General features: G+C 41.7%; 2 protein-coding genes across 5 annotated transcripts in view; both read left to right on the forward strand.

The window, feature by feature from the left end:
• Positions 1 to 21129, forward strand: part of ERCC8 (ERCC excision repair 8, CSA ubiquitin ligase complex subunit) — an 89440-nt gene that overhangs the window by 24797 nt on the left and 43514 nt on the right. For 3 of the 4 annotated variants that reach the window (XM_030470889.1, XM_030470890.1, XM_030470891.1), the window contains 2 exons: positions 1946 to 2032; positions 3698 to 10521. The exons of the other annotated variant lie outside the window; for it this stretch is intronic. In XM_030470889.1, the coding sequence (XP_030326749.1) occupies positions 1946 to 2032; positions 3698 to 3763 (153 nt within the window). In that variant the 3' untranslated portion in view covers positions 3764 to 10521. Of the gene's footprint in view, positions 1 to 1945; positions 2033 to 3697; positions 10522 to 21129 lie in introns of those variants that run through there. 4 annotated transcript variants of the gene reach the window in all.
• The window catches only part of ELOVL7 (ELOVL fatty acid elongase 7), a 57493-nt gene continuing 44986 nt past the window's right edge, over positions 8623 to 21129 (forward strand). The window contains exons 1-3 of the mRNA XM_030470892.1: positions 8623 to 10134; positions 15177 to 15321; positions 17151 to 17231. The gene's annotated coding sequence lies outside the window, so the exon portion shown is untranslated. The remainder of the gene's footprint in view (positions 10135 to 15176; positions 15322 to 17150; positions 17232 to 21129) is intronic.

Below are 21129 nucleotides of genomic sequence, written 5' to 3' on the forward strand. Positions count from 1 at the left end.
AAGTGAGTATGTCAGCTCTTTTGAATAAGATTACCTACGTAAATGAGTGTTTTTAGGAATTAGGCAGTAAATTCCCGCACTGTCAGAGTAATTCATAGAATCATAGAATGGTTAGGGTTGGAAAGGACCTTAAGATCATCCAGTTCCAACCCCCATGCCATGGGCAGGGATGCCTCACACTAGACCATGTTGCCCAAGGCTCTGTCCAGCCTGGTATTCAACACTGCCAGGGATGGGGCATTTACCAGTTCTTTGGGCAAGCTGTTCCAGTGCCTCACCACCCTCACTGTAAAGAACTTCCTTATATCTAACCTGAACTTCCCCTGTTTAAGTTTGAACCTGTTACCCCTTGTTCTATCACTACAGTCCCTGATGAAGGGTCCCTCTCCAGCATCCTTGTAGGCCCCCTTCAGATACTGGAAGGCTGCTGTGAGGTCTCCACGCAGCCTTCTCTTCTCCAGGCTGAACAGCCCCAACTTTCTCAGCCTGTCTTCATAAGGGAGGTGCTCCAGCCCTCTTATCATCCTCGTGGCCCTCCTCTGGACTTGTTCCAACAGCTCCATGTCCTTATGTTGATGATGCCAGAACTGCAGAAGATGGCATAGAGAAAACACAAGGACAGAAAGAGATACACGAGACAAAAGAGGTAAAAATATGAAAGACAGAATGACTATCCCAGTAGGAATGGGGCCCAAGATCTCATGGGAACAGCAATGTAATAGTTCTTTACATGTTGGTTTCTCCTCTAGAACAATTATAATGCAGATAACAGTCAAGATTTCAGATATCAAAGTCCTTAGAGTTTTTGGTACAATTCATGCAGTTCTAGAATTAAATGTACATAATAAATCAACTTTCTGCAAAGACAGAACTGAAATAATTTATCGAACTTACGTTGAATCAATCTATTAGTAATGTGCACATATGCACAGAGTTGTTAGTTTAAGTGTAAAAGCCAACATGCTTAAAGTAAGGCTTTCATTCTGTCAGCCTGGATACGAAAAAAAATACTTTTATGTTTCACTTGGACAGTTTAAATTTTGGAAATACTCAAGTGTTGTCAGACATTGCATATAACATGAAGCAGTATGATTTAAGATTGAAGGCATATGAGAATATCTTCATGCACATTCATTTAAGTAGCACTTTGGAAACAGAAGCATTATTAGTGCAAAATTTACTGCAAAGTTGGTGAAGTATTTCTCATTAGCAAAATCTCCTCAGTTTGAAGTGACCGAGAAGTCTGTGTTTCATTAAATAAAGAATGAAGAAAACTAAGCTATATTTGACTGTTAGCTGTTTGGTGTAGAGACTGTTTGTTTGCTTCCATGTGTTTGCGGGGTGCCTTGCACAGTGGGATCTCAGTTGTTAGTCACTACCATAATAGTTATTTATATTAAAAATAATAAATTGGTCTTTCTGATCTCTGCCTTCTCAACAGGATACAGGCTTCAAATTGTTCTTTATTTGTTCTTTTTCTTCCCTAGGCATACTGAAAATACCTTTACTCAATGTTTCTTTGTTCCATACATACATAATCTTAACATGTATTACTAGATGCTTTTGAGTTGATTCATATTTTAGAATTATAATAAGAAATCTCTCCCCTCCCCCTTTTTTTTTCCTTCTCTGTTGAACATAAATCATCTCTTAAGCTTCCTAACTTGAAATGTCTTCTCAGGAAACATGACAGAGCAAAGAATAAAAGTGAATTTAAGCAATAAAGTTCATTTAAATGTGGGTAGTGCTGTTTTGGTGAGCAATCTGGGAAAAATTATATCGTGGCATATTTTTTAAAATACTGTTTGTCAAGGTTACAGTACAAATTAGAAATTGTATGTTTATCTTTAAAATAAATATTTCAGACACCTTTATTTCCAGCATTATATCTGTGTCACTGTTCAATAAATTCATGTATAAGTAATTTTTGCTTACTTTCTTAAAGGAACTTTATAGTGGTAGCAGAGATTGCAATATCCTTGCATGGATACCAGCTCTTCGAGAGCCAATTCCTGATGATGTTTCTGAAAAGGTAACGAATTTGTGAGTTTGAACTATATTTTTCACAGCTGTTATACTTGGGGAGGTGGTGTGGAAGTTAAATAGGAATTGTGTTTCACCATCAAAATCTGTAATAATTCCTAATTGAGGAGAATTGTCCATTATTTCTGTGCAATTTTTGATTGTTGTGAGGTTTCCAGGGGACATTTTCTTTCAGAGTCTGTAAAATCTTTAGCGAACTTCTAGCTTTTCACTTACTTAAAAGTAGTACGTGTCATTTGGCTATCAGTCTTTCAATGTCTACTTAGCTTCCTTAATTTCCACATGGTTTTCCATAGTTTATGCTATTTTGGAATTGGAGAGGTTCCAAAAACTGTGTTTTAAATTGTTTAAGAACATACTGTATAGTAAACAGTAAGATTAGGGGTGCTACATCTCATACAGAAATATTTTTGTTGCAGAAATATAATAAAGAAGATTCTAAGCAAGCTTATTTTAGTGTCTGAGGCAAGACATTCAGGTTGTTACTAGGAAGATAATCTGTAACACTGGTTTCCAAAACAGTGCTTTTTCTTGCTTAGTATTAGAGCTGGGCCATAAAAATTTCAGTGAGCAGCTAGAAGAAGAAAAGTTCTAGATTTTAAGGAACTGAATGTTAAAAAAACAAGCTATGTGAATGTTTTGGTTCATAGCATAAAAAAATTCTACTTTTCAAAATTTCTGAAATGTTCCATTTTGGATGCGGAAATAAGGATAACATTTTTTGAATGCTTGTTTTGCTTTGAAGATAACCTGTTTCAAAACTATCCTACACTTAAGCAAAGAAGAAAAAAATAGCATTCAAAGGTTAGATACCCCATACCCAAAATGTGTTCCGTTGACCTGAAAAGAACATTTTAGCTATAACTGAGAATTTTGATGAGTGTGAATTGTTTTTTCTTGGTATGAAAACCAAAATCAAACAGCAATGAGATTATTTACCCAGCTCTGATTAGAACTGCCCCTTTAAATTTGATATGATGAAGGTATGTAAAATGTGCCATTGTTTTGAAATCTGTTAAGCTACAGCTGCTCTTTGCAAATGTCTAGATGAGCGCTGCCTCTGAAAAGAAGCAGTTGTGCTGTCCAAGGCCACTAGTTCCTGCTCCCTCTCATGTGCTAGGGCAGCCATTTGAGTGTCCATATGACCAGCAACCCAGGATAGAAGTAAACGAGAAAAATTCTACCCCATGTCACTGTGATCCGGTGCATTACCTAGCTGCACAAACACTTTAGCTTTACCCTGGAGGGCTGAGATGTGAAATGGTTGTTGATGTGGGTAGAGGCCAGGGCTGCTTCTTGAGACAGCAGTGCTCAGTTATACTGGGCCAACAAAATAGTGACTTAAAACCAGTGATATAAAACAAACACAGTAATATCCATCTGCTGTATTTTATACCAGACACTCGTAAAAGTTCTAGTCCAGATATTCTTTTGTAGAAATTGGACTTAAATAGAGTATTATTTCTTTTCGTCATTCATCCTGTCTCTAATCAGTAGAATGCTAAATGAGTAGTTAAAAAAAACCCCAGTACCCATAAGAGACACAATAGTTTGTCTTCATATAGTAATTTAAGAAATGTCTTAAGCATTGCCCTTATTTGATTTTAGTATTTCTAATTAAGCAAACCCCTGAGTAAATTTTTGTTTTCTTTAGTCTCTGCCTCAACAGCATTTAAATCCAGCATATGAAGACGCATGGAGCAGCAGTGATGAAGGCTGAATTTCAATTACGTGCTGATATGCAGTTGACATTCAGGCACTGCATTCACAGACTTCATTTACAGAATTGGGTATTGTGTGGTATATTACGACTGGATTTTTGGTACAGTTTATATAATCATAGAATCAACAAGGTTGGAGACCTTTAAGATCATCAAGTCCAACCATTACCCCAGGACTGCCAAGACCACCACTAAAGCATATCTCTGGGGGCCTCATCTAGACCATTTTTTAACACCAAAGCTATGGAGATACCCAAAATGACAAAGGCATTGGGAACTTCCTATTTTATGTTTCTGTAGTCACACTGCATTAAAAACAGAAGTAATGTTATTTGGAATTTAGTCTCTTCTCAAGCTGAGAAGGCAAAGCAGATCCTCTCATTGAAGAAAGGCTCTCAGGTTAGCAGCCAGGTCAGTGAGCTGTGCTACTGAGCACTAGAATCAGGACCCTGCAGACACGAACCTGAAGGGCAAAAGAAAGGAACAGCTCATCCTTTTTCTCATCTAATTAAGTACGGGAAGCACAGTTCTGTGAGGGCAAGTTATTTCAGAAATAAGTTTCCACTGTTCTGTGGTTTGTTTTTTTTTTCCTTCACTGTTAAAGTTAGATCTAAAGGATTGGTTTTTCATCCTTACTGACTTTTATACTTAACCCTTACACATTGGTATTCTTTATTCAGTGTTGAATATCTGATGAAAGAAAAATAAAATCCCTTGGCAACAGTAAATCTTGCACTGTTTCTGGGGCCACTAATATATAAGGAGATAATCCCTTCATTTCCAAGTGGCATGATACAAACGATTTTGCCTGAAATAGGACTAGCTCAGGGATACTTCTGTCTTATTTTTGTCAGTCTCAAGATGAAGCAGACCAACATTCATTTTCAGTGGATGTTGGCTATGGGAGCCAACGCGATTTTGTGTCTGTTCTTTTGCATTTTCAGTTTAGCCTAAATTTCTGCACAAATGTAGTATTCGGTTCAGAAAGAGGTATAGCTGAGATTGTCTATTCAAGTATTTACATGGTGATCCCATCAGCTAGTATTTGAATCTGTTCCAGAAAGTTAAGAATAGTAACTAGTTTAGAGTTTTTGTTGCTCCTGTTAGCAGGTTTTAAGATCAGACTTCCATGTATGAATTTCTCACACTTCCCTAGCCAGGATGAAGATTTCATGCACAAACACAGGCTTGAGGTACAGTACAAGGCAGAGGGTGAATCACACTTCAAGTTAGAAATATCAAACGTAGTTGTTCAAAACTGTTTAAATTTGTGGTCCAAGTGCCTGGTCTGTTTTGAAAGGAGAAGCTTTGTGGGGTTATTTTCTCAGTCGCTAGTTTGTGCTTCAGACATAGTGTAGTCACCAAGCCGAGAGCTGAGTTAGAGGTTCCCAGCAGATGTAGATGCAGCTGTATAGATAAGAACTTCCTTCCAAAGCAGGGCAGATATTAAGACCACAAATTCATACACAAGGAAAAAATATTGTACAAATAAATGAAAGATAATTTAATCTTTGTATAGTGCGTATTATTGCTATGATTAGTATGTATTTTATTCACTGTGCTTCTGTATTTTAATATCAATACAAGATATGTCAATCTAGAGTTTAGCACTGTAAAACTGATACAAAGTAAGGAGCGGGCATATCGAGGGAATGTCGTAATTAAACAAGCTTTGTATGTAGTGCATTTTTGCTGGGAGACACCCACTATTAAGTGGATAGCTGCAGGGTGGAAGACTTCCAGAAGTTTCGGCTGGAGTTAAGAACCAGCCTGACACTGTCACTTTACAGGAGTAGAGAAAAGAATTTTCTTTTTTCCCCCCACTCCCCACCCCCCCCAATTATAGTTTGCGTTAAGCGATGGTGGCTGTTCCCTCTAAAACTGGGGAATAAATTTTGAGAAATACAACACATTTTGACTTTTGTCTTGGCAAGGATGACCCTTTTTCATGTTACAATTGTGCATATGATTTGTATATGCAAACTACAGAGCATGTATTTGGTATTTGAATTTCTAAAAATGTGTTCAGTAAATTAGAAAGCTAATTATCAAAGAATTTTATTTTTTTTTCTAATCAGTTTTCAGTTATCCGTAATATCACTATAAGTGGTGTTGATCTTAAACAAAACCCCACCACATAACCAGCTCTGTGCTGGACCAGGAATGGCATATAAAATGGGAGAGGTAGAAAAATTAAATTTATTAAAAAAGGTGATATAAAATTAAACCCATAAATAAGAATGTTGTATTAATTCTCCTGGGTTTGGGTTTGTTTTGGTGGTGGGTTTTGTTGGGGTGTTTTTTTTTTTTTCTTTTTGGTGATTGGTTGTTTTTTTTTTTTTTTTTCTTTGAATGGCATTTTCTCAAATTAGTTTCTCTTCCTGTGCTTTAAGTACAACAATTATGGAGATTACAGGAGACTACTGGAGATAATCTAACCCAACCTCCCTGCTTAAAACACAGTCATGTAAAGCAGGTTGCTCAGGTTTGTGCCCAGTCGGGCTGTGAGTATCTCTACAACCTACAAACCTGTTCCAATGTTTGAGCATTATTAGACTAAAAGTTTGTTCTTAGATTTAAATGGAGTTTTCTGTATTGTGGTTTGCAACCACTGTGTCTTCCCCATTCTTGGATACCACTGAGAAGAGTCTGACTTCCTCTTCTTTGCTGTCCCTTTCCCTGGCTCCATCAGGTATTTCTTCACATTGGTAAGATCCTCCTCAGCCTTTTCTTCTCCAGGCAGAACAGTCCCAGCTCTTTCAGCCTCTTCTGGTAGGAAGGATCACCTCCGTCACCCTGCTGCCATCATTCTTCCTAATGCAACCCAGGTTGCTGTTGGCCGCCTTTGCTGCAAGGGCACATTGCTGCCCCTTTAGTATCAAGCAGGAGTGCTGCATTATTTTCTACAGAGCTGCTTTCCAGCAGGTTGGTCGCCGGCCTCTCCTGGTCCATGGCCTTTTTGCTTCCTGGATGCAGGACTTGACATCTTCATACATTGAACATCATGAGGTTCCTGTTTGCATATTTGTCCAGTCTGTTGAGGTACCTCTAAACGGTGGCAGCACAACCACGTGGTGTATCAAGCACTCTGCCCAGTCTTGTATCACCTTGTATCATATCATCTGTGTCAAACTTGTTGAAGGCACATCCTGTTTTATCATCAAGGTCATTAATGAAGATATTAAACATGACTGGATCCAGTATTGCCCCCTGGGGTACACCACTGATGACTGGACTTTGTGTTGCTGATTGCAAAGCCTCTAGGCCTGACCCTTCACCATTTTTCAATCTTACTGTCCACTTACCTATTCTTTGTCAGCTTATCTGTAAGGGTGTTGTGAGAGACTGTCAGGAACCTTTCTGAGACAAAGGTAGATATCATTCACTGTTCTTCACTCATCCACCAAGCTAGACACTGTATTTAGAAGTCTGTCAGATTGGTAAGTCATGATGTTCCCTTCATAAATTTAAGCTGACTGCTACAGTCTTTGTCCTTTATGTGTCTGGAAGTGGTTTCCAGAATTATTTACTCCATCACCTTCTCAAGGATGGAAGTGAGGTTCACTGACCTGTATTTTATGGATCTTCCTTCTTGAAGACTTAGGTGACTTTTGCTAGCAAGAGCTCCAGTCGCACTGCCCAAGTCGCAGAATGCAAAGGAAGGAACTGGGAGAAAAAAAGAACTGCCTGCTGTAGGAGGTCAGGTTTGAAATCATCTAGGGAACCTGAAGGTGCACAAATTCATGGGACCTAAGGAAATGTGTCTGTGGGTCCTGAGAGAATAGGCAGATGTAGTTGCCAAGCCATTATCTGTCATGGTTCAGTAGCTGTGGTGGTTCAGTGGAGTTCGTGCTGACTAGAAGAGGGGAAACATAGCCCCCATTTTTAAAAAGGGGAAAAGAGGAAGACCTGGGGAGCTACAGAGCAGTCAGTCTCACCTCTGTGCCCGGCAAGATCATGGTGCAGATCCTCCTGGAAAATATGCTAAGGCACATAGAAAATAAGGGGATAATTGGTGACAGCTAACATGGCTTCACTAGGGGCAAATCATGCCTGACAAATTTGGTAGCCTTCTATGGCAGGGTGACAGAGTTGGTGGGTAAAGGAAGAGTGACTGATGTCGTCTACCTGAACTTGTGGAAGGCACTGTCCCACATGACATCCTTGTCTCTAAACTGGAGAGGCATTGATGTGATGGATGGAGCACTCAGTGGATAAGGAACTGGCTGGATGGTCATGCTCAGAGAGTTGTGGTTAATTGCTCAGTGTCCAAGTGGAGTCCTGTGATGAGTGGTGTCCTTCAGGGGTCGGTGTTGGGACTGATCCTGTTCAGCATCTTTGTCAGCAACATGGACAGTGGGATTGATGCACCCTCAGCAAGTTTGCCAACGACACCAAGCTGTGTGGTTCGGTTGATACACTGGAGGGAAGGGATGCCGTCCAGAGGGACCTTGACACGCTTGTGAGGTGGGCTGATGCCAACCTCATGAAGTTCAACAAAGCCAAGTGCAAGGTCCTACACCTGGGCCAGGGCAATCCCAGGCGCAAGTACAGGCTGGGCAGAGAATGGGTTGAGAGCAGCCCTGAGGAGAAGGACTTGGGGGTGTTAGTTGGTGAGAAGCTCAACATGAGCGGGCAGTGTGTGCTTGCAGCCCAGAAAGCCAACTGTGTTCTGGGCTGCATCAAGAGAATTGTGACCAGCAGGTCAAAGGAGGTGATTCTTCCCCTCTGCCTTGTTTGCATGAGAATCCACCTGCAGTCCTGTGTCCAGCTCTGGGGCCCCCAACATGAGAGGGACATGGACCTCCTTGAGTGAATCCAGAGGAGGCCATGAAGATGCTCAAGGGGCTGGAGCACCTCCTATGAAGACAGGCTGAGAGAGTTGGGCTTATTCAGCCTGGAGAAGAGAAGGCTCTGGGGAGACCTTACAGCAGCTTCGAGTGCCTAAAGGGGCCTACGAGAAAGCTGGAGAAGGACTTTTTGTAAAAGCAAAAAGTGACAGAACAAGGTGCAATGGCTCTAAACTGAAAGAGGGTAGATTTAAATTAGATATTAGGAGGTAATTCTTTACTGTGAGGGTGGTGCAGTGCTGTCACAGGTTGCCCAGAGAAGTTGTTCCTGCCCCATTCCTGGAAGTGCTTAAGGCCAGGTTGGACGGGGCTTGGAGCAACCTGGTCTAGTGGAAAGTGTCCTTGCCTATGGCAAGGGAGGTTGGAACAAGGTGATCTTTCAGGTCCCTTCCAACCCAAACCATACTATTATTCCATGATTCTATGACCCTGGCTTGCTTTCAGTCCCCAGAAACCTCTCCTGTGTACTGTGACTTTTCCAAGGTGACTGAGAACGGTCTTGCAATAACATCATGCAGCTGTGGGTTCATCCAGTCAAGCAGCATGTGTGTGTCCAGTTCCTATTCATCAAGGGTGCGCTTTCCTTGCTCCAGACTCAATAGTGGTCTGGGGACCTGTGGTTGCTGAAGTCCGGTCTTACCACTAAAGACTGTTGTGAAGAAGCATTGAGTACCTCAGCCTTTTCTGTGCCCTTTATGTCTAATTCCCCTGCCCCCTTTAGCAGTGGGATCACATTTTCCCTTGTCTTTCTTTTGCTGCTTATATACCTATAGGTATACTGCAGGTTTTAATTTTGCTTTTCATATTTCTCACCAGATTTAACCCCAGATGAGTTTTGGCTTTCCTAGCCCTATCTGTGTGTGCTAAAATAGTTTCTCTAGGTTCTTCCATGCTTCCACCTCTGGTATGCTTCCTTTTTGCGTTTGACTTTTCTCAGGAGCTGCTTTTTCACGTATGCGTACATCCTTCCATCTTTGCTTTATTTCCTTTATGTGGGGATGGACCATCCTTGAAAATCTACCAGCTCTCTTGGACTCTCCTTCTCATCAGGGCCGTATCCCATGGAATTCTTCCAAACAAAACCTTGAATTTATCTGGAAATGTGGAAACTTTGTTTTATGCTTTTGTGGGGCTCATTTTCATACTGTTGCTGAATAAATTTTTGCATATCAGTTTTGTGTAAGTTGCACCATGAATGTGAAATGGGAGAGGTGGGCTGGGGATTATTTTCCCTAGCATCTATTCATCCAGACATCTTTTGGCTTAGTGTCTGAAGCTGTCCCAAACAATTCAAAATAGAAATTAGTTGCCTTGGGGGCTTATTACTCCTACTAACAGATAGTATTTTCTACACAGGAATCTTTCCAAATTCTCTTCTGGTATAATGATGTCATTACTCTCCCTCTTCACTGTTGTCTTTTGGGGGAAATGAAGAACATCTGTCTCATCCAGGCAAGAATCCAGGCACATTCTACAATCCAGCACCTGCAAATCCTCCATGTAATGGCAGTAGCCGATAGGTGGGTCTTAGTTTGCAAGTTTTGAAACCTCTTGGTACTAGCCAACATCTCAAATGCAAATTTCTGTGAAAATTCTACTTTGAATGATGACATATTTGTTACGATTTCCTTCAGTACTTCCAGTTTTCTGTAGATATATAATTTTTTTCTAGGAAAAAAAAAAATACTACTTTTATTTCTGCTGCGTTCTTATGATGGCTTTACTTAATTACGAAGTAAAATGTTGGTACTTCAAAATGAAAAATTTTGAAGGGTACTGCAGGTATGCTGTGTATTATTTTTCACTGGAAAGAACCAAGTACTAAGCCACTGCTGTCAGCTGCAACTGTGCGTCTCTTGCTTGTGTGTAAGTTAAATGTGATAATTAAATCTGAGTCTTCCTCTTTATTCCTGCCTATTCTGCTTCTGTGCTTCCAGAATGTATTTTTATCCTACCAGAGCTCTTTCAGAGCCAGAAAGGCAGCAAGTGGTATACTATGGGCTTAATCGCACTCCCCATTCTTATGTCAGTCAGGGAAATAAAAAAACACATTTGAAAATCCAGTCAGGTTGTCAAAAGGGGTGCTGTATTCATGTTGAAATAAAATTGCTCACTTGAGAGGCAGCTAGCTGATAACTGGATTCTAAGTTCCTGTTAAAAATAGTAAGAAAGTTCGGAGTTTAAAGAGAGCACTTAAGCTGGAATGGACTGCACTCTTACCACAGTAGCAGTAGTGGGATTTAGTAGTCATACTGTGTATCAGAAGATGTAGAGAAATGCTTTCATCTTTTCAGGCCGTTCCGGGAATTGACTGTTGCTTAGAAGATTTGCTTTGCCTGCCAAGGCAGAGACTTTTATTTGAGCTTGATATAGCAGGTACCAAAAAAGGGAAAAGAATTTATTTGTTCTTACAAAGATCAAAGAATTTCCTTTCCCGTGTAGCCTAAGGAGACAATGGAGGTGGGAGCTGGTCTGAGCCAGCCCAGCTGAAGATATCCAGAGAGCCTAAGACAAGCCTTCTTCAGCTTGAGTGAGGGTTGAGTTCTGTAGAGACAGTAGGATAGGACTCTAGTTATTCATGTCTGGGTTATAGTGCTCAGAAAGAATCTGGTAGTGAGACATCCAAGCAAAAACCTGGTTCTTTCTTTTCCCTCCTGTACACAGACCTAGAAGAAAGCATTAGCCATGAGAATTTAAATATGGTTAACTCATACATATTGGGAAGAACAAATTAACACCATGTGCTTACATCCCTTTGCCCTTCTTTCTGTCCCAAATATGCTGACTCCAAGGCACACGCTGTAAAGACTGAAACTGTAGGGATTTGTTTGCTGCCTTTTTTTGTACTGTTTGGATCTGTAGTCAGGCCAGGCTTTTCAACACACAAGACATCTGGGATTTTGGGGTTTTTTTGTTGGTTTGGTTTTGGGTGGTTTTTTAATCAACAAGTTCCTTGTATGCTCAGGCAGCATTAGGGCCCAGAATTTAAGGCCCTTGTCATTGTAAAGCTGAAAAAACCTTAGATATAGGAACATCAATAGACTTGACTGTTACATTTTTTTTCCTTACATTTACCCTTGTGTTACAATCATTATCCTACCTTTAATGGAAATACAGAGATATATATGTATGAACAGATATAGAATCACAGACTCAACTAGGTTGGAAAAGACCTTTAAGATCATCAAGTCCAACCACTACCCCATAGTGGTGGCCAAGACCACCCCTAAACCATGTCACTGAGGGCCTCATCTGCATGGTTTGTGAACACTTCCAAGGATGGTGACTCCACCACTGCCCTGGGCAGCCTGTTCCAATGCCTGACCACCCTCTCTGTGAAGAAATTTCTCCTAATATCCAAACTAAACCTCCCCTGGTGCAGCTTGAGGCCATTGCTTCTTGTCCTATCACTTGTAACTGGGGAGAAGAGACTGACCCCACCTCCCTACAACCTCCTTTCAGGTAGTTATAGAGAGCGATAAGGTCCCCCCTAAGCCTTCTGTTCTCCAGACTAAACACCCCCAGTACCTTCAGCTGCTCCTCATCACACTTGTGCTCCAGACCCTTCACCAGCTTCGTGCCCTTCTCTGGACCCGCTCCAGCACCTCAGTGTCTCTCCTGTAGTGAGGGGCCCAGAACTGAACACAGGACTCAAGGTGCAGCCCCACCAGCGCCCAGTACAGGGGGATGATCACTGACCTGGCCCTGCTGCCACACTATTTGTGATACAGGCCAGGATGCCGTTGGCCGCCTTGGCTGCCTGGGCCCAAGCTGGATCCTGTTCAGCTCTGTCAATCAGCACCCCCAGGTCCCTTTCTACCGAGCAGCTTTCCAGTCACTCTGCCCCAAGCCTGTAGCGCTGCATTGGGGTTGTTGTGACCCAAGTGCAGGACCCGGCACTTTGCCTTGTTGAACCTCACACCACTGGCCATAGCCCATTGATCCAGCCTGTCCAGATCCCTCTGCAGAGCCTCTCTATACTTCAGCAGAGCAACACTCCCACCCAGCCTGGTGTCCACAAATTTCCTGAGGGTGCACTCAATCCCCTCACCCAGATCATCAATAAAGACATTAAACAACACTGGTCCTGACACCGAGCCCTGAGGCACACCACTAGTGACTGGTTTCCAACTAGATGTGACACCATTTACCACCACTCTTTGGGCTCTGCCATCCAGCCAATTCCCAACCCAGTGAAGAATCCACCCATCCAGGCCATGAGCAGCCAATTTGTCCAGGAGAATGCTGTAGGAGACAGTGTCAAATGCTTTACCAAAGTCCAAACAATGTCCACAGCCTTTCCCTCATCAACCAGGCGGGTCACCTTATCGTAGAAGGAGATCAAGTTGGTCAAGCAGGACCTGCCCTTCATGAACATGTGCTGACTGAGTCTGATCCCCATTTTCCTGCATGTGCTTTATCATTTCACTTAGGATTATCTGTTCCATGACCTTCCTTGGCCCCGTGGTCAGGCTGACCGGCCTATACTTTCTGGGGTCTTTTTTCCTGCTCTTTTTGTAGAGAGACATCACGTTGGCCAACTCCAATCCCCTGGGATCTGCCCATTAGACCAGGAGTGCTGATAGATGATGGAGAGTGGCTTGGCAAGCTCCTCTGCCAGCTCCTTCAGCACTCTTGGGTGTAACCCATCCAGCCCCACAGACTTGTGTATGTCTAAGTGGAGCAGGAGGTCACTAACCATTTCGTCCTGGATTATGGGGACTTCAATCAGATGCCCATTGCTGCCATAGAGCTCAGGGAACTAAGTACCCTGAGGGTCGCTGGTGTGACTATTAAAGACTGAGGCAAAGGCAGCACTAAGTACCTCAGCCTTATACTCATCCTCAGTCACTAGGTTTCCCCTAGTACCTAGCAGAGGATGGAGGTTCTCCTTGGCCCTCCTTTTATTGCTAATATATGTGTAAAAGTACTTTTTGTTATCTTTTATGGCAGTGGCCAGATTTAGTTCCATCTGTGCCTTCGCCTTTCTAACTTTCTCTCTACATAACCTAACAACATCCTTGTACTTTTCTTGGGTGACGCTCCCTTCTTCTATAGGTAATAGATTCTCTCTGAATTCAAGCAATATCTACCTCTTCAGCCAGGCTGGTCTCTTCCCCACTGGGTTGATTTTCGGCACATAGGGACCACCTGCTCCTGTGCCTTAAGGATTTCATTCCTGAAGAGTGTCCAGCCTTTCTGGACTTTTTTGTCCTTTAGTAATGTTTTCCAAGGAATTCGGCCAACCAGTGTCCTAAAAAGCCAAAGTCAGCCCTTCAGAAGTCTAAGGTGCAGGTTCTGCTGCTCTTCTTCCTGACTTCTCCAAAGATTGGACATTCAATCATCTCGTGATCACTTTGCCCAGGATGGTCTCCAACCATCACATCACTCCCCAGTCCTTCTCTGTGAACAGCAAACCTAGCCAGGCATCTCCCCTAGTTGGCTCACTAACCAGTGGAAGTTCTCTTCCGCACCCTTCAAGAACCTCCTGGATTGTCTCTTCTCTGCTGTGTTGTACTTCCAGCAGGCATCTGGTAGGTTGAAGTCCCCCACGAGAACAAGGGGGGATCATGAAACTTCTCCCAGTTGTTTGAAGAACACTTCATCTGTAACTTCATCCTGGCTTATGTGGTCAATAACAGACTCCTACCAGGATACCTACTTGGTTGGCCTTCCCCCTGATCTTTATCCACAAACACACGGCCTTCTCACTCACATTGAGTTCAAGGCAGTCGATGCACTCCCTGACATACAATGCAATCCCACCACCTCTCTCTCCTTGCCTATCTATGCCTTCTGAAGAGCCTGTAGCCATCCATTGCAGCACTCCAATCATGCAAATCATTCCACCATGTTTCTGTGATGGCGATTATGTCATGATTTCCCTGATGCACAATGGCTTCCAGCTACTCTCATTTGTTGCCCATGCTGCAGGCATTGGCACAGATGCATTTAAGTTGTCCTGTGGATCTGGGCTTCAACAGTGGCTTACTACCCTGTGGCTCATGTCGAGTGAGCCTGGCGTTATCCCCTTCTCCTTCAAACCTAGTTTAAAGCCCTCTCTCTGAGCCCTGCTAGCTTCTGGGCTAGAATGCTTTTCCCCCTTTGGGACAGGCATACTCCATCTGCCACCAGTAGGCCTGGTGCTGTGTGGACTGATCCATGGTCAAACCCCCAAAATTCTGGCACTGACACCAGTCACGGAGCCAGAAATTAATGAGATTTTTCTGGTGTTACCACTGTCACTGATTGTGACTGGCAGGAGGGACAAGAACACTGCTTGAGCTCCCAAACCCTGAACCAGTTGCCCTAAGGCCCTGAAGTCCTTCTTGAGCCCCTCAGGCTTCTTGAAGAGATTACCTCATTGCCCTCCTGGAAGACCAATAAAGCATAGTAGTGGCAGCGCTGTACCAGACGAGTGAGTTTCCTGCTGAGGTCCCTTGCCCTGGCCCCAGGGAGGCAGCAGACTTCCCTGTGAGTTGGGTCAGGTCAACATATAGGGCCTTCTATTCCTCTTAGGGTGTAGTCACCAATATCACAACTACTCTTCTTTTTTTTCTAGTGGAGCTGGACATAATACGAGGTGTTCTGTGACTTTTCTGTGGAAGAACATACACGTACAAGATACAAATGTATTTAAGATACCACTGTTTTGGCACCATTGGAGGATAGTTCTCTGTTCTCTTCCTAACTGATTTTTAATGCAGGTAAGGATTTAGTGCATACAGTTGAGAATTGTAAGCTTTTCAGTGCACATTGGCCTAGGATCTGCCACAGTGAATGGATAAGCCTTTTCTTAGCTTAATACAAGTAAAGTTTGTGATACATAGTCAAGTTATAGGCATATAAATTAAACCACTGGAACTGTTCAGGTACATATTTTTGGCATGTAAAACATAGGAGCTAGCATGGTTAAAGTAGTCCATAAAGGAAGAGAGCTTCAGTATCAGCCATGTGCTTAGAGTCTAAGATGTATGCTGAGGTTTTGGCACAGGGGAGATGTTCTTGAAGGCAGTATATTGGTTTCAGAGGACCACAGTTAATGCTTCTAATACCCGACAAACCAAAAGTATGTAAAACATATCAATAAAGTCCTTCTGTGTGGTCAGAGTTGAGTTATGAAATGGACATGCCTTCTTCCACCCTCCCCTCACTTTTGTTTTAGTTTATTTTATAAAAACAGTGGGAATGGAGGATAAAAAGTGGCCATGAATTCAGGCAGGTGCATAACTACACAGTTTCATCCCTTCTAATGATATCTGTGTGCTGCATGGGCAGCCTTACCCAGCAGCCCACATGTTCTGACTAGATGACAGCTAACCAATGTAATTCACCATGCTGACAACTCTTACCCACACCTAGTCCTGCCAAATTCCACCAAGCCCAGGAGAGTGGAGCAAAATACTTGGGGCTTTTAAGGCAGCTTTCTATTTACATACGAAAGAACTTTTTAATTGCATAGGCATATAACTTTGCTCCTAATTTTCATTTTATCACCATTTGTTTTCAAATTCAGGCAGAAAGAAACCAGGATATTTTTAGTTACGCATTTTAGCTGTTGGCCAAGAAAGAGACTTTCAGTCAGTCGCTGAGTTCTGTGCACTTGAAAGATGACAAATCCACCTTGCCGCTGTGGGACAGAGGTGCATCTGCAATCCTAACAGGTTTAGAGCAAATTTCCTCATGCCAAATCAGAGATTAAAATCAGCAGTTTAAATCAGTCCAACCAGTTATTTTTACAGCCACGTTTGTAATCTAGAGCAACATGTTTAAACAAGAATGGGATAATTTATTCAGCAACAAAAATATTATGCCTTTGTTTAATACAAAATGGTTTAACATTGGGGACAGAGAAAGGGGGGTTTCTTAAAACACTTTTTTCTATTCTCAGCAGCCACTTTTGAAAGATTATGAGCGTTTTCCTTTTCCATTGACTGCAAAGTATTTATTTAACAGGATACTTGCTTTATATTAGTTACAGTTCTTAGCCTCCAACAGAATTATTAAAACAACTTAAGAAAATTTGGAATCATGTTTTTAGAAAAGTTAGCTCAAAAACATATTCATAACAAATGAATAAATAAATATTACGCTCTTGCTGGAGATCATTGGCAAGAATAAACTTACATTTGGTAGCCAGCCAGTTCTATTTGTATTTAAAATTTAAAGTTGGCTCTTAATCCTCTCTGTTAGTAGTTCAGGATGGTCTCTGAAGGAACTGTAGTTATTAACGCCTTCCTGCAATGTTTTCCTTTCATCCACACAAATATACCTTGGTCTGTGTGGTAGGTCTTTAACCTGTCAGTGCCATTTTAAGAAAGGGGGGTAGCCTGGGAAAAAGAAAGGAAAAAGAGAATCATTCTTTCTAACTTAGTCTGTTCAGCAGCATAATACAGAGCTGTTAACTCCAGTTTATGTGAGCAATCCCACCACAGGCTAGTGTACCTTGCATCAGTTCACCCATATGGAGTTGAATACTGCCACGGCTGGACTACTCTGTTACTGTATTAATATGCTTCTTTCCTACTTCCTGTAGGTAAACAGGGCACACTGAATGCAGCAGTCTGGGGAGCCCATGTTTGCTGTGATAAAAGATGCACCAAAGAGTAGGTGTATGGTAAGAATATCAAGTTCTCATGTTTTGCGGCAGTTAGTAGGGAGTGTCTCGTGTTGCTCAACAGTTAATTACTGTTGCTATCGCCTCCTACACTGTTCCATAACACCTCAGAAAACCAGCTGATTATGTTTCTCATGCTAGCAAACATGAAAAAAATGTTTTGGGACTTCATAAAATAGTAGATTTGAATGAAGCTCTTTTTCTTTTGCCCTTCACTAGATCTTCTAGGTGAAGTATATGTCCCAGAGACTGTTTTTGTAGCCAACTCATGCATTACAGCCTATGTGAGTTGAAGCATCCTAAGTATCCAATTGGTCCAATGCTGTTCTGTGGTTTTGCACTGCCACTAGTTCAACAGGAGCCTTGTATTGAGCAGTTCTTCTGCACATCTTCTGTGGGAAATGGTCACATTTGGCACTTATGTGCGTGTATTGCGTGTTCTCAGTGCAGTGCATAAATTGTTTCCCAAGGAAAAAAAATGCATCTCTAGAGTTGCATGGAACTTTGCCATCTGAATGCTATTCATTGTTGTTTATAAAGAAAGTTTCCAGAACATGTAATTGTTTTGCAGACAGCTAACACACCTGAGGGCCTAAATGAAAGTTTGAAACAGCTGCTTCATCCTGTTCTGCCACTGTGGATAACTATTCAGGTTTAGGTTTACTAATGAAGTATATCAAAGTAATTTAAATACGACTCAGTGATGGGCTACTACATTAAATGTAGATACCTGTAAGAAACGCAGAACTATGGTGTATAAGAACTATATTGCTGCTTATCAGAACTCCCGCATTGTGTTATGGGTTTCAGTATTTCAGGAGGCTTGCTCTGTGTGCCTTAAACACGTATAAGGTCTCACTAGTACATCTTATATCAGGAGAAAAGCTTATTATATATTCCAGTAGCTTGAAAACTGTGAGCAAAGTTTTTTCCCTGCCAGAGAGAAAAGAAATGCAAGTAAATAAAAGGGTGGAAAGTCCTTCAGTAGTTCACAAGGCTACTCAAGCATTAAGCTGTACAGGCACAAGAAACATGAAGACAGTGTATCATGGTTTAACCCCAGCCAGCAACTAAGCATGACACAGCTGCTCACTCACTCCTCCAGCAGGCTGGGGGGAAGAGAACTGGAAAAGTAAAAGTGAGAAAACTCATGGGTTGAGATAAGAACAGTTTAATAATTGAAATAATAAAAATGTAATGAAAAGGAAAATAAGGGGATATGAAACCCAAGAAAGAAAAGTGATGCAAATGAAAACAATTGCTTACCACCAAGGGACTGACACCCCGCCAGTACCCAAGAAGTGGCCCCCCCGCCTACCTTCCTCCTAGTTTTATTGCTGAGCATGATGCCATACGGTATGGAATATCCCTGTGGTCAGTTGGGACTGGCTGTCCCAGCTGCGTCCCCTCCCGACTTCTTGTGCACGCCCAGCCTGCTCACTGGTGTGGTGGGGTGAGAGGCAGAAAAGGCCTTGGGTTTTTGTAAGCACTGCTCTGCAGTAATGAAAACATGCTTGTGTTATCCACACAGTTTCCAGCACAAATCCAAAGCCCCATACTAGCTACTATGAAGAAAATTAACTCAACCCCTGCCAAAACCATCACATGGAGAAAGGAAATGAAGGAGCCATTTTAGTTGATAGAAGGAAGGGTAGAGCCCAGCTTGTTCCCCAGGACACATGTGCGTGCATGTTCAGCAATCCTCCATGCTGCAGTGCTGCATCATCAAAACCAGTGCTCACTTCTGTGGTGTTCTAATCTCCTGAAACCTGAGGTGAAGGTCCTGCTCTGCATGGGCCAGTGTGTGGGAGTTGTGAGAGCAATGGCTTTCACACTGCTGCTTCTTCCACACACAGCTCTCCAAGCCAGGACTTTATCCTAGCCCGTCTCTACACTGAACTCCTCAACCTTTTGCTCATTCAATATTATTCATCAAGAACTTCTGCTTAAAATTGGTAGTTCTGTTTGCTTTTGAAATATCACCCAACCTCTCTAGGCAGCCCTCAGGCCTGTCCTCCCCTTTCTTCCCCATTTCCATTCACTGGCGTAGCTACATGCCTAGGTGCATAATTTGGTTTGCCAATTCAGGTAGTGTTTTGAGCAGAAGAACGTGAAAGCTTTGATCTGAAAGCCATTTGGCTATGTTAGAGCAGGATTGTACCCACAGAATAAGGAAAATGGAAGGGAGTTTTCATTAGCTTTTTTGTAACCCTAGGTTAACATATACATGCAGTTTGTGAAATAACATTAGCTGCTTGTTAGCTCACTTGGACCCAGTGCAATACTTTTTTATGAAGAAGCAACTTACTAGTTCCCACACTTACAGCATTTGTTCATTAAAGTTGGTAGAAAATAGTTGTCTTGAAAACCTGGCATTTAAATGTTATTTTAATTTTACAATTAACCTGTGTTCATCACTATTTTCCCCAGTCACCTGCAGCTTCTTTAAATCTTACAGTCGTTAACGAATGTGATGATGTAAATATTCAAGGTCTGGTTTATCTAAAGAGAAACTTAATTAAATAAAAGTATAGCTGAAGTGTTGCAGAAATCTTTGAAAGTCACCAGCACTACTAACTGCCACATTAAAGCATTTCTCAATTTTATATCTTTGTGCAATATAAAGCAGCAGCTTTGTTGTTTATTCTCATTTGTAGATCCATGATCTTTCTTTACCCAAATTCACATTTCTGCCTTTCTTCCCATCATTTCTTCAATGCCATTTAACTACTCCAATCTGAATTACTCAGCTTCTTTTAAAGTGTTTTCACTGACTTGTCTCCTGTCACTGTATCTAAGACCAGCAGCTTCTATTATACAGAGCTGCAAGCTCTACTCAATCCACATTTGAGATTTTACTGCTTTTTTCTGTATAGCTATTCGCAAAATCTGGCCTCACCTCTTTTTTTGTGCCCGAAGTTCACTAACTCATTCCCTTACATCCCATCTTGATGTCTTCCTCTTCACTTACTTCTGCATTTCCAGTCCACCACCTACTTAATGAAAGGTGCCACAAATGTTAAGATAGCTCCTGTGCCAAGATCTAGCTATTTCCTTTTTACCTTTGCTTTTTTTGCTTATTTTTACCTTCACTTTTATCTTCCCAACATATCACCTCCTCTTTAAATCACTTTTCAATATATTTCATAATTCTTACCTACCTTGCCTGCGTAAGCTTTATTCCTTTACTCTTCCAGCAACTATTTCCACCCTTTTTGCTACCTTACTCCAACCTGGTATACCTAGGTTGTAACTTTTTACTCTTACCAGATTTCAAAACTCACTTCTGTCACTACGTCTGTAGAAAAATGAGTCAGACATTTATTTATTGTTACCTCTTAAATATTCATGAGATGTTTCTGCATTGTGCTTTCAGCTGCATCCAATGCTGTCCCATTGTCTTGGGTGTCCCAGGTCATCATTAACCCAGGAAATGGACAACTGGCCATAGCTGACATATATTAGACCTCGCTTCTTTTGCGCAATCACATCATCCACTTCCTTCCTGCTGTCCTAAAACTTTAAATCCTGCATTGTATCAGGACTTACATCGCTTGAAACTGTAACACAGATATGTTAAACAAATGAAATAGTAAATATCAGAGATAAACCTTTATCTAACATATGCAGAAAACAAAACAGTGTTTTATTACATCCACAGGTGTATTCTAAATTATTACAGGATAACTAACCAGGAAACACAGGGGATATGTAAGATACGTTGCTTTATACTGCCTTGACAGAGATGCTTAACTTTGTTAAAAGCTGTTGTCAAAACCGCTTTGAGGAAAATAACAGTTCTCCCAAATGCTATAAAATCTGAGCTCATGCTGCACAAAGCAGAGATTTCCTGGATCGGTCTCTGCAGAAATCTGCAAGTAGGTAGATATTCTGCATT

Source organism: Strigops habroptila, chromosome Z, assembly GCF_004027225.2.
Source record: "Strigops habroptila isolate Jane chromosome Z, bStrHab1.2.pri, whole genome shotgun sequence".
NCBI lineage: Eukaryota > Metazoa > Chordata > Aves > Psittaciformes > Psittacidae > Strigops > Strigops habroptila.